Source organism: Idiotropiscis lumnitzeri, chromosome 3 (assembly GCF_059441095.1).
Source record: "Idiotropiscis lumnitzeri isolate Australia: NSW breed Sydney's pygmy pipehorse chromosome 3, RoL_Ilum_1.0, whole genome shotgun sequence".
NCBI lineage: Eukaryota > Metazoa > Chordata > Actinopteri > Syngnathiformes > Syngnathidae > Idiotropiscis > Idiotropiscis lumnitzeri.
Window position 1 is genome coordinate 20,238,282 of NC_142393.1, and position 12,942 is coordinate 20,251,223.

Consider the following 12,942-nt stretch of genomic DNA (forward strand, 5'->3'; position numbering starts at 1 on the left):
TTGGCTAGATAATGCCTGCCTTTGCAATATCTGGTCCCCCGAATAAAAGGACAAGCACAAGCGGGACAAGGCAATGCAATATCTCTTTGGCTTCAATATCACTGAATCTGACTCGGCGGTTACCATCTTGAATGGTCAAATGATTTCAATCACATGATCAACACAACATTAAGCAGCTATGCCAACGGCCCCTGGTTTATGGAGAACAACGGCGGATCGCCATCAGCTCCGGGTGCAGATGTCTCCTGATTAACCATTGCAGCTCTTGTGCGCTGGGTTTAAGACTGAGTTTGTTTTGGGTTTTTTTAGAAATCATAAAAAAATAAATAATATTTTTTTAGGTGCAATCTCTAAATTAAAACATGTAGGAAATTAATGTCAAGTAAAGTCCTGAAAATGAACTTCCAATTAACTAGCTAATTCGTTTGTGTTAAGCAGGGTTTTGGACTCTGCTGTCAATGTAACTTGTCATCAAACTTTTTTACATTTCAATGTAATCAGTAAAGTAACTAGATGACTTTTTAAAGCAGATAATCAGTATAGTAACAACACTGGCTATGCTAACTTAGCAGCCGCTAGAAACAATTAATTTTTCAATTGTGTGCAATTGTACAGGTAAAGCTTGAGACTGCGAAGAACTTTAGTTGGTTTCGAAAGGCATTTGTGACATTTTTAAATGTACAGAGGTATTTCTATTATTGGAATTCACAGGCAACCTTCACTGCAGACTCTGGAGTCCAGAGTCTGGATGTGATAAGCTTCAGAGGGAGTCCATTTTTCACAATGTAAAGGCAATATTTTGTTTTGTATACAACAATGTGAAAATAAATGAGGATAGAATAAATATTAGGAAAAGTGAGTCGGTGTGAGGAGGGCCTTTTTGCATGTGTTGGGGTTCAGGTTCATCACGAAGCTTTTATGCTGAGCTAAGGCATCCCAATTTTTGCTGGTAGTGTGAGAATCACGAGTTTAGATTTTTAGAAGTTACCAAATTGTACACCTTTAGAGCAACGCATAACCTGTTTAAACTTAGTCACAGAATATTTTGACAAAAACCTCACCAAAATGTTACGCTCTTCTAACCAAGCTCGCTTCATAAATCAAACAAATCTGAGCGATGACAGTGTAATTAGTTGAAAATCCATATTCATATTAATTGGTTTTAGCCCAAAGCAAAAGGATTTTACCATGTGACCTCTGTCTTTGTGATCTCTCTAGGTTCACTTAGTGTCCAGTGATAGAATGTGCGCGAAAGAGCTTCTTTGAGATTCTTTACATTTACATCCTCTCTACAAAAATGAAAATTTACAGTCCATTGCTCTTTAACAAGTTCTGCTGTTGCACATGAGCACTTTTTTTGCAGTATCAAATGAATATTTATTCCTATGCTTTGTCTTTTCAACCCATTCCTTGTGGAAATATTTTTTTAACCCCCCCAAAAAAAAAAAACGTGTGCAGTCTGGTAAAAGGATCAATATTTCTTGATCAATTTAGGTGGATAGAAGACAAAAAATACAAAATATTAAGAAAAGCAAGAATATTGATTAATGTGGAGCTTTTACGTTAATGTATCTTTTGGAGAGCAGAATCCAGTGTAATTTGAACATGTTTAATAGACGTGAAGATCCACAGTATTTGTCTCATTTTCCTCTCTTACACAGCGTTTGTGTTACATTGTCCTCATGCATCTTGACACATAACACAGTATGCTTGCAAAATCACACCCCAAGCATGTGAAGTCTAAAGTGGTGATCTGGCCTCCTCTATCGTCATGAATGAGTAACTCAAATGTTGTGTTGATGTCATTTGTAGTACCACAAATGTGCGCTATTGCTTCCTCCTTAACTCGCTTTGAGCATTGCATGGGTGTTGCACTCAGTTCCACCGTTCTTTGGTGCAGTAGTGTAAAAATCACTGGCCTTAAAAAGCTGACTTCTGCACATGTGCAATGCGTGCAGACGTTTTGATTTTCATTTATGTCTTGTAAAAAAATCACAAAAACATGTTCTAAAAAGATTTTTCCTCAATGGAAATTATTAGTCCAACATATTTTTGTAAATTGTTGAACACTTGGCAATTTTTAATTAAATGTAAGTTTTGTGAAAGGTAATCATTGTGGGCTATAGTTCACAAACTTGAATCTTGACCATTATCTTTCTTAGTTTATGAATCAAAATGAATTCGCACTGAAGGCAAGTACTTCTTCTCAGGCAAATGTATTACTACTTTCTCCTTTAAGTGGATATTCACCAATAATTGTTCACTTTTTACATATTCCTGTCCACCACTTGCAGTGTTGTAGGCGTCACGAGAGTCTTAAGTTTGACTCCACTACCACTCCATAAATATCTGGGAAGATTTTGGAAACTTTCTGGCATCACTATATAAAATGCTCATAGCCACATGTTATCCATTGCAGATGATGACAGTGAACCCATCCTCGGACTTTGGTTCGAAGAGACTATTTCACCCACCAAAGACAAAGTAGCCCCCCCACCGCCTCCTCCTCCTCCTCCCCTGGAGACCTCTCCCAGACTGAAAAGTCCCAGCAAGCAGAATCCAAGCGAGAATGGCAACATTTTGGCGGGACGTAAAGATCCAGAGCTTGTGAGATTTTTTTTTTTTTTACTTATTTATTTCAAATCCATGAAATTTGACCCTCACAGCCCCAGTGGATCATGTGTTCTATAATTTGTCCCCACAGTTCCTCAGTTTGGCCTCTAGTATTTTGAACTTCATTACCACTTCCATGCTGAAGTCCAGGAACAACTTCATCCGTAACTACCTAAGTGTATCGCTAACAGAGCAACACATGGCAACGTTAGCTAGCATCATCAAAGATGTGGACAAAGATGTAAAAGGTATGCTTCAAAAAATGCTGCTCAGAACTTGAGCTCCTTTTATTGCAGTTTGCGAGTCTACATACAATGTTTATTTCCCTTCAGGATCCTCAGATGAAGCCTTCTCTTTAGCTTTGTATCACTTCAACCATACCCTAGTAACATCAGATCTGCCCTCCCCTTCCCTGCAGGTAAGAGGAATACAACTCGCAATTATTTTTGACCATTTTTACCCACACTATACATTACAATATACACAGAAAAATACATTGGTTTTGAACAGAACTTACTTCAGGCATATGAAGTTCTCTCACTGTGTTTCTTTTCTTAGAACACCCTTCTTCAGCAACTTGGTGTTGCGCCCTTTTCGGAGGGTCCCTGGCCCTTATACATTCACCCCCAGTCACTTTCAGTACTCTCCAGGCTCCTTCTCATCTGGCAGCACAAAGCCAGTGTGCAAGGAGACCCAGATGTGCCAGAGTGTATGAAAGTCTGGGAAAGGTATTGTTATTATTTCGTTTTCCAAGGGTTCCAAGCCCAACCTTAGACAAAAAGAAAAAAGAGCCCGAATTAACATCTACCAACATCAGTTGATGGCTCGCTTTATCTCTCGCTCATAGATTTTTGGGAACACTGAAGCAACACACTGTTCAGGGAGCTGTCCATGGAGAGGATGACCTCAATGTGGAGCACTTTCAACTCATGCTATTGCTTTTCCACAACTTGTCGGAGCGTGGCAGATGGAGAGTCCTGACTTTGGTCACTCAGGCAATCACTGAAGTGGCACTGAGTATAGACAGCCAGCTGAAATCTGTGCCCCTCAACCTGGCTCGCCTGCTGCTGGTTTTTGACTACCTGCTGCGCCACTACTCAAAGGCCCCCTTGTACCTTTTTGAACAGGTAGATATTGTTGCGATATCTCAATGCCTGGCGTATTGATAGCAGTAGTTTCTTCTTTATGATTACCTAACCAAACCATTCTTAAAACAATGAAACTTTTGGTTTTTCTAACCTTTCATCCTTGAAATCTTACACATTCCTTACTAGTACCAATTATTTCAATACTTGAGCCATAATAGCCGCTGATGACCTTTTATTTTTAGGTGCAGTACAATCTCCTTACCCCGCCATCCAGCGGGCCAAATTCTCTCCAGGATGTTGGCAAGCGCAACAGTATTCCGCTTTACTATGGCTTTAAAGAGGTGGAGGAGAACTGGGCAAAGCACTGTCCAACCAGTAAGCGATTTAATTTTGTAGATGGTGTTCCACAATGATCTAATATTGTTTCTGCCATTTTTCTAGATTCAAATGTTCAGCCAAAATTCTACTGTGTTTTGTCCCCTGAGGCATCTGAAGATGATATCAGCAGATTAGACACCAAGGTGAGGCCGTTGATTTCCCTTATGTATTTTTCTCAAGGTAATGTGATGAGAGCCTTTCGTTGTGCAATTGCTTTTCTCCTTGATAGGTATTTCCAAAGCTGTTCAACGGAGCCGTGAAATATGACGAACTTTACACTTGGCTGATCTCACTCCTGGCAGCAGGCTCGCAGTTTGACACGGCAAGAAGACAGGAGAGCAAGACCATCACTCCAATGGTGAGAGCAAATCAACAAATGCTTACAAACTGGAGGCACAAGCTTGTACACAAACTCCTGATGCCATCTTTTAAATGCACATCCTCATATTACTAGCATGATAATTATATACCTTACTTAATTTGGGTTGCAACAAATATTTGCATACACATTGGCCTTAAATTGATTGTCAAACTGTGTCGACAATATACGCTTTCAAGGTGGTTTGACTAAGCAAATGTTAATCGCTTTGTATAGGAGGCTTGCTCCCTTCAGTACTTCTTCTTAGTGCTGTGGAGGATCTTGGGGGCTTTACCACCTTCCAAAGCCTACATGGAGCAACTCAAGTCTGGGTGTGGGGATCCCAGTGAGAGTGACATCCTTCATACGTTACGTTGGTCGTCACGTCTCAGAGTGTCTACTTACGTGAATTGGATTAAGGTTTGTTCACTTGTCAATGTACAGAGCTATAAGATTCAAAGACAAATTTATGAATGTGATTTTTTTTTTTCATTATTATTATTATTTTTTTCCAATTGTAATGTTGTTTGTTTGTGATTTGTGACTATGTCCATGTCCTCACTGACAGGAACACTTGGTGAAACAGGGAATGAAAGCAGACCAAGCAGCCTCTTTGGTTGAAATCACAGCTGCTAAGTGCAGCACAGTTAAATATGACGTGGAACTTGCAGAGGAATACATTGCCAGACAAGTAAGGTTCTCAATCTAATCACCTCCAATGAAATAATATTCCCTTTTTTCATTTTACTTTACTGTTACATTGCAGATTTCCACGTTCTCCAGTGTCGATCCAAATGTCATAGTTCCACTCGATCAGCTGCCCTCGCTGCAAGCCATCTATACACTGGATGCAGTTATCTCTAAAGTGCAGGTGTCCCTGGATGAACATTTGTCCAAAATTGCCATTGAGACAGATGCCCAAAAGTCATCAGAGATTACAAAGAATTTATTGTCTGCCACACTGCAGCTCGCTGATGTTTACACAGCCTTTACAAGGTGAATTTCTTTTGGGGACTGCTTGGCATTTTAGAAATGATAATGAATTGCAATACCAGCCTGAACTTTTTGCACTACATTTTATTTTCTGTTGTTGTTGTTTGGGGTGATGCGGATGGGTGCCGTTTATTCATGTCACTCCATGTTAACCTATTGCGGAATTATGCCAGTATTATATATCAGAACTTGAACACCTTTATTTGTCTCAGGTCTTATCTATTAATGAACATACCAGAGGAAGGGGAAAAGAAGCTGTCAGATGCCAAGCTCCAGGGTTATGCTGCTGTGCTCTCCATTGGCTCCACCCGCTGCAAGGCCAACTTACTGGGTATGTGGCTCTATTATTTGGTGCATAAATCTTCAACAGTGCAGGTAATTATACTTTGTATGTTTATTTGCTCACTAACGTTTTGAACCAAACACTTTCAGGGCAGAATGTTATGCAGAACCTACCACCAGCTGTACAGACACTATGTGAGTCATGGAATAGCATCCATACCAACGAATTCCCCAACATCGGCTCTTGGGTAAGTAACCAGACGAACCACTTGATACGAATTAATTACTAGGGATGTAACGATATCCAAACATCACGATACATTATTGACAGGATATGAACTCCACGACACAAGAATTATTGCAATATTGTGGGAAATTAAACAAACTCCCGGTAAAGTATTAAAAAAAAAAATCACAATATTGACAGCAGTGACAAGGGAACGGGCTTAAGCAGTCATTTTATTGTCGTGTTCATAATGGCTGAACCGCACAAATGATCATACATAGTCTATATAGTTAGAAATGCTTTGTTGTAGGTGTGTAATGGTTCACAAAAGTCACGGTTCGGTACATACCTCGGTATGGGTGTCTCGGTTCGGTACGGGTTCAGTACAGCAAATAGCAACAAAAAGTCTCAAAAACAAAAGACCCGTTTTTTTTTTTTTTAATTTAGTTTTAACGGATAGCAAGTTACAATTCAATTTGCTATAAAACAATAAACATTCCCTGGTCTAAAAGCACATAATATTATAAAAAAAACAACTCGGGTTCCGTATACAATATGTTGCATTGTATTACTTATTTTTAATCGACAAAAAGATATCAATCAGGGAACCCACAGGTTCCTAGCGAAAGAGGATGTGCGTGGATGTCATGTGCAAAGTGATATTTTTCCCGCACTCCATCAGATGGTTGTCTTTGGCTGGCTTTAGCCGTCACGCAATGCCAAATTTGAAAGGTTGGTTGGCCTGAGCTGTATATGCAGCGCGCGCTTGGAAAGTACACATAGTTGACTGATAATGTCGTAATTATCGATATTAATATCTTCAATGTTCATTTTTAAATAGTAATACGATAATATTGCCCAGCCCTAGTTGCAAGGGCCCTTCTCCCAGACTGGCACGGGTGTGGTACAGCCAGCAGTCCTTAAATAAAGCTAAAAAATAACCTTGACTGATAAATAATATAGATGTTTAAATTGACTTGTAGGATAATTTCTGATAAGGTTTGCTTTCCCTTTCAGCGAAATGCATTTGCCAACGATACCATTCCATCAGAGAGCTACATCAGTGCCATCCAAGCAGCACACCTGGGAACACTAAGCTGCCAGTCTTTGCCTCTGGCATCATCTCTCAAACACATTCTGCTGTCTTTGGTTCGCCTCACTGGTGACCTCATCGTGTAAGTGATAGTCCAGGGGAGACCAGCTCTAGTTCAGTGTACATGTCACCAAATGTAATCTAGAAAATAATGTTTTCTTAGTTGTCCATGTTGATGTGATGAGATAAATGATGTTTGAGTGTGTTCCTTAATTTATTTTTAAGTTAATTTTATCTTGTCTTTTAGCACAGAGGAAGTGAATCCTTCTCAAATTGTGCGTACACTGCTTCCTCTACTCCTGGAGAGCAGCACAGAGAGTGTGGCAGAAATCAGCACCACATCACTCGAGCGCATTCTTGGCCCATCTGAGTCGGACGCCTTCCTGGCCCGCATCTATGAGCGTTTGGTGACGGGTTGTTATAACATCATCGCAAATCACTCTGACCCCAACAGGTAACAGTTTCACCATATGCGTACCATTTCATCTCTGCTGACCACCAGGGCTGGTGCCAAAAGATCTAAAATTTCCCTTCACACAGGCACAGTGAATATTCAATGCTTTCAGAACTGCCTTTGACAGTCATTAGAGATGAAATAGAACCATTGTTCCACTTTTAACTTTCTGGAAATCACGTATGTGTTATATTGTGCACTTAATTATTCTTACATTAACTCTTAATACCAGTGGGTTGGATGAGTCTGTCCTTGAGGAATGCCTTCAGTACCTTGAAAAACAGCTTGAGAGTGTTCAGGTCCGCAAAGCCATGGAGGAATTCTTTTCGATCAGGTATTTTCTCAACTGCTGACATGTCATGCATTAGTGCCCATGAACGCAACTTCCTCGCTCACTGTGTCCTTTTTTTGCAGTGGTGAGCTTGTCCAAATTATGATGGCAACAGCCAATGAAAGCCTTTCTGCAAAATTCTGCAACAGAGTGCTGAAATTTTTCACAAAGCTTTTTCAGCTAAGTAAGTCTGATTATAATTTATATCACTATTGATCTGTAATCAACGAAAAACTTTGATATTTCGACTAAGGAGGTTGTACTTGGGATGTCCCGAGCTAATGGTAAACAATACATTAGCAGAGTTATTTATTGGCATGTGCAGGCTAATGTTCAATAAAATGTTTGCCAAAAAAAAAAAAAAGTCCACTCAGCTACGTAGTTTGTTGTTGTGTACGTGACTTCTCATGATAAATTAATACGTTTGTCTCCGGGGTACTTTTTTTCCCCCCTAGCGGAAAAGAGCCCAAACCCCAGTTTGCTCTCTCTTTGCGGCTCTTTGGCACAGCTGGCTTGTGTGGAACCTTCTCGTCTGCAGTCCTGGCTGACACGCATGACTGCCACCCCACCCAAGGACTCAGAGCAGCTGGAAATTGTGCAAGAAAACCGACAACTTTTGCAACTCCTCACCACTCATATTGTGCGGGACAACAGCCAGGTGGGGGAAGGAGTGTGCACTGTCCTCTTGAGTACTCTCATCCCCATGGCGACAGACATGCTGGCTAATGGAGACGGAACAGGCTTCCCTGAGCTCATGGTCATCATGGCCACTCTCGCCAGTGCTGGACAGGGAGCAGGTCACCTGCAACTGCACAGGGCAGTTATTGACTGGCTCACGAGATGGTAAGATGTTACTTGTTAGTTTTAATGAAATGGACTAAGTTGCATAAATGTACATCTCCTAAAAACATGTTTCCCTTTTATAGCAAAAAGTATTTAACACAAAAGAATGTTGTGGAAAAAGTGAGCACAAACACATCCCAAGGAAAGGTATGTTTTTCTATTTTTGTCCTTGGGCTTCCTCATTTGCCAGAAGTAAGCCATTAATTTGTACTCGTCCTTTGATTTCAGCATGCTAGCATGCTGGAATGCTCCTGTCACATCATCTCCTACCTCGCTGATGTGATGAATGCCTTGAGGCAAAGCAATGGTCAAGGTAGCTCGTCACTACTTGTCGAGGGGGAAGAGAAGGCCATGGAGGTGGACTCGGACTGGGTGGAGGAACTAGCTGTAGAGGAAGATGATTCCCAGGCAGAAGATTCTGTGAGACTTTATTTTTATGTGCTTGCCTTTCAAATAAGGGGCATGGGCTTCAAATTTGAGTACTTTTAAGCTCAAGAAAAGTTTGACGAAACATTAGTAATGTACATTATTTTAATACAGTAACTTTTTTTTTGGATAATCTGCCCCATATATTTCATGTTGGTGTGCATACTTGTAAATGCATATTGAGGTAAACAAAACTGATATATTGCCTCACTTTAAAATTGCAATGTGTGACACAATTTGTCATTAACTGACAGGATGAAGACTCTCTCTGCAACAAACTCTGCACCTTCACCATAACTCAGAAAGAATTCATGAACCAGCACTGGTAAAGACAAATTTATGTATTGCTACATGATTCTGAGTTTGTTCCCTGGCGCTGCTAGATTTGTTCAAGCAGTTTTTACACCTCAGAAGAATTTCTCACGTAAAAAAACCCAACTATATTTCGACAAAGAGACAGAATATTTTCAAGCAGTCCTAAACATGGTGGATTACATAAATTATCGTCAATAATGAAGATAAGACATGGCACAATCCTGTCAGTAAAGTAACAGCCAGTATTGCAAAAAAACAGACTATAAACATAATTGCCATTGTCAGGACTAAAACTACTGCATTTCATTTTATAGGTACCACTGTCACACCTGTAAGATGGTGGATGGGGTAGGTGTGTGCACAGTTTGCGCCAAGGTCTGTCATAAAGACCATGAGATCTCCTATGCCAAATATGGCTCGTTCTTCTGTGACTGCGGTGCCAAAGAGGATGGCAGCTGCCAGGTGAGACCGAATACCTCAGGTCATCATGGGAAGAGAACAACAGCGGTAACTTTGGCTTGCAAGTCATTCCACCATTGACTTCCATCCAGTCATTTCATTTGATCAGGGCTCTATAGCTAGTCCACACATGCCCAGTAAAAGTTGAAATCATGTTGCATTGTATAGGTCATGTACGAGAGACCAGTTTTCCTAGTTAATCCTAAATGAGTGCTTTGGTGTAGTTTGCATGCAATGAGCAAACCATCAACCACATTTTCTGTGCTTGTAACAAATTGTATGAATATTACTATTTTTTTTTAATTATTATTCTAGAACTATTTGTTTCTGTATTACTGATGTAGCTTCTAGTAATATCTGAACAAAGTGATAGTATATAGTATATAGTATAAGCTATTGTGCCAATATTTCCAGTCTTGTCACGTGAGTTTTTTTTTTTTTTTGGGAAGCAGTAAAGATAGACTGCATTCCGTACAATCTTGCTGGCAATTACTAAGAAATGTTTGGAAAAAATGCTTTTCCAAATTGTAAAAGTAGATTGTGATTTTGGTGATATTTACCCTTTTGCCTTTCTCACTTGTTCATATTGTGTTGCATCATCAACAGGCCTTGGTGAAACGCAGCCCAAGCAGTGGCATGGGATCCACTCTCAAGGAGTCTTCAGCGTTCCAGAGCGAACTGCGAATGTCCGAGAGCGCAAGCCGTCACCAGAATGCCTCACCCTCTGATAAAGGCAAGGTGGCCATTTGTGATGGCAAACCTGGTGATGAGGAAAGACCAAAGAAGAGCAGTGTGTGCAAGAATATTGAGGGCTGCCAGGAAGAGCTGCTTTCGCAAGTGGTGAGAAAAATAATGGGATATTGCCGGGATTTTCACAAATTCTTGTTTTATTCCTTTGGCAAAATACCCCAAGGGTCAAGAATTACAGCGCATTATAAACACCCTGTTTCTTTCCCGCTATACATACACACAAGCACCCAAAGAGGGTTCCATTCTTTTATCATGTCAAGTCACCACATTTCTTGTCACTTAGTGTAGCAGTGATGCGCATGACATTGCCTTAAAAAACACCCCACCACACATTGACAACCTAGCCGAACATTATTATTATTTTCAGAAAGTAATGCTCCTAGTTTGTCGTTTCACCTTAGATGAGTGGGCAGCTTCTTCCATGTACCCTCCCACTGTTTGTACTGTAAAAAGACAATCAACGGTGAATTTTACATACTTACACCTTTGATGTCTCCCAACAGAATGCATCATCTACTGCTGCCATCATACTGGAAATGCTCATGTTTCTAATGGAAGCCATTCAGAACAATTTTCAGCAGGCATCGGCCGTAGGAAGCAGCAGCCGGGCACAGCAAGCCCTCAACGAACTTCACACTCAGGACAAAAGTGTTGATATGACAGATCAGCTAATGGTAAGATCATTTCTATTGGTATTATGTTGTTGTTTTGATGTTTCATTGACATTTATGAAAACCCATGCTCGGCAGTTCCTCATTGTCCCACTTTCTGCTCAGGTACCCACTCTTGGCTCTCAGGAAGGAGCATTTGAGAATGTGAGGATGAATTACAGTGGAGACCAGGGGCAAACAATCCGCCAGCTTATTAGTGCTCATGTGCTGAGGCGTGTTGCCATGTGTGTCTTGTCATCACCTCATGGCCGCCGCCAACACCTTGCAGTCAGCCATGAAAAGGGAAAGGTGAGCCTCGTGGTAGACTGAAATTTGTTTCCAATTCAAATTTTATGATGAAAATGTCTCGGGTACAGTTTAGAAACCAATACTAATATAGCTGTTCTAAATGCGTGAGTCCCATTTAGCCAACACAATTTTTCCAGAGTATTCCAGCAAGAATACCTCCTTATCTAATTTGCATCCATCGCAGATAACGGTTTTGCAGCTGTCTACCCTTTTGAAGCAAGCTGACTCAAGCAAGAGGAAGCTGACACTTACCCGTCTAGCCTCTGCCCCAGTCCCTTTCACTGTCCTCAGTCTCACAGGCAACCCTTGTAATGAAGATTACCTGGCTGTGTGTGGCCTCAAGGTAGGTTTACGTTCATATTCATTGTTTAAGTAAGGGTAACAAACCAAAAAAAGGAACTTTTAAACAGCCTGATGTCGAATTGTTTTTATTTTTACGCCGGCTTTTTTGGCTTAATTGGCAGTGGTGGATAGATTTTTATGTGCTTTCTCATTTGCTCTCTATCTCTCAGGATTGCCATGTGCTCACCTTCAGCAGCACAGGCTCCGTGTCTGACCATCTGGTGCTGCACCCACAACTTGCTACCGGCAACTTTATCATCAAAGCTATTTGGTTGCCAGGCTCGCAAACTGAGCTAGCGATCATCACAGCTGATTTTGTCAAGGTATGCGTGAAAAAAATAAATAAAAACAACACACGTACTGCTACCTTAAAAGCTGATTAAGATTGGTATTTGCCGTATTGAATGTGTCCCACAGATTTATGACTTGTCTGTGGATGCGTTAAGTCCCATGTACTACTTCCTACTGACATGTTCCAAGATCCGTGATGCTACCTTCCTTTTCAACGAAGAGGGAAAGAACATCACTGTGATAATGTCTTCAGCGGGTTATATATATACCCAGGTCATGGATGAATCCAGCAGTGCTCAACGTGGCCCTTTCTATGTCACGAATGTGTTAGAGATAAGCCATGAAGACTTGAAGGTATGACACGATTAAAAGAAATGCTCTGTATTGGATGTTAATGGATAAAAAGCCAAAGACACTTAAAGTGGATGTTTGCAGTTTTCAAGCTGTTAGCGAAATTTGAATGGAGGCTTCCTTCACACTCAGCCATGCATCACACTAACACGAACGTGCTCGCTATTTTTTTTACTTTTAGGATAGCAACTGTCAGGTTGCTGGAGGAGGGGTGTCAGTCTATTACTCCCATGTGCTCCAAATGCTTTTCTTCAGCTATAGCCAGGGAAAGTCCTTTGCTGCCACAGTGAGTCGCAGCACCACTGATGTTCAGCGACTCTTCCCCATCAATGTCAAAGGGTACGGGTGTTTTGTCTATTTGCAACAATTGTCCTGGTTATTTTAGCACGA

General features: G+C 40.8%; 1 protein-coding gene across 8 annotated transcripts in view; it reads left to right on the forward strand.

Annotated features, from left to right (window-relative positions):
* Window positions 1–12,942, forward strand: part of ubr4 (ubiquitin protein ligase E3 component n-recognin 4) — a 46,877-nt gene that overhangs the window by 11,496 nt on the left and 22,439 nt on the right. For 5 of the 8 annotated variants that reach the window (XM_088289379.1, XM_088289380.1, XM_088289381.1 and 2 more), the window contains 29 exons: window positions 2,420–2,607; window positions 2,705–2,861; window positions 2,946–3,031; window positions 3,172–3,341; window positions 3,461–3,740; window positions 3,944–4,076; window positions 4,143–4,222; window positions 4,309–4,437; window positions 4,675–4,857; window positions 5,006–5,128; window positions 5,204–5,433; window positions 5,643–5,761; window positions 5,863–5,960; window positions 6,956–7,113; window positions 7,279–7,485; window positions 7,718–7,819; window positions 7,900–8,000; window positions 8,272–8,659; window positions 8,743–8,806; window positions 8,888–9,079; window positions 9,340–9,410; window positions 9,715–9,907; window positions 10,466–10,699; window positions 11,113–11,283; window positions 11,386–11,568; window positions 11,753–11,911; window positions 12,081–12,233; window positions 12,328–12,555; window positions 12,734–12,891. In XM_088289379.1, coding sequence (XP_088145505.1) covers window positions 2,420–2,607; window positions 2,705–2,861; window positions 2,946–3,031; window positions 3,172–3,341; window positions 3,461–3,740; window positions 3,944–4,076; window positions 4,143–4,222; window positions 4,309–4,437; window positions 4,675–4,857; window positions 5,006–5,128; window positions 5,204–5,433; window positions 5,643–5,761; window positions 5,863–5,960; window positions 6,956–7,113; window positions 7,279–7,485; window positions 7,718–7,819; window positions 7,900–8,000; window positions 8,272–8,659; window positions 8,743–8,806; window positions 8,888–9,079; window positions 9,340–9,410; window positions 9,715–9,907; window positions 10,466–10,699; window positions 11,113–11,283; window positions 11,386–11,568; window positions 11,753–11,911; window positions 12,081–12,233; window positions 12,328–12,555; window positions 12,734–12,891 — 4,738 coding nt within the window. The remainder of the gene's footprint in view (window positions 1–2,419; window positions 2,608–2,704; window positions 2,862–2,945; window positions 3,032–3,171; window positions 3,342–3,460; window positions 3,741–3,943; window positions 4,077–4,142; window positions 4,223–4,308; window positions 4,438–4,674; window positions 4,858–5,005; window positions 5,129–5,203; window positions 5,434–5,642; window positions 5,762–5,862; window positions 5,961–6,955; window positions 7,114–7,278; window positions 7,486–7,717; window positions 7,820–7,899; window positions 8,001–8,271; window positions 8,660–8,742; window positions 8,807–8,887; window positions 9,080–9,339; window positions 9,411–9,714; window positions 9,908–10,465; window positions 10,700–11,112; window positions 11,284–11,385; window positions 11,569–11,752; window positions 11,912–12,080; window positions 12,234–12,327; window positions 12,556–12,733; window positions 12,892–12,942) is intronic. The other 3 variants (XM_088289384.1, XM_088289386.1, XM_088289387.1) reach the window with 1 other exon arrangement.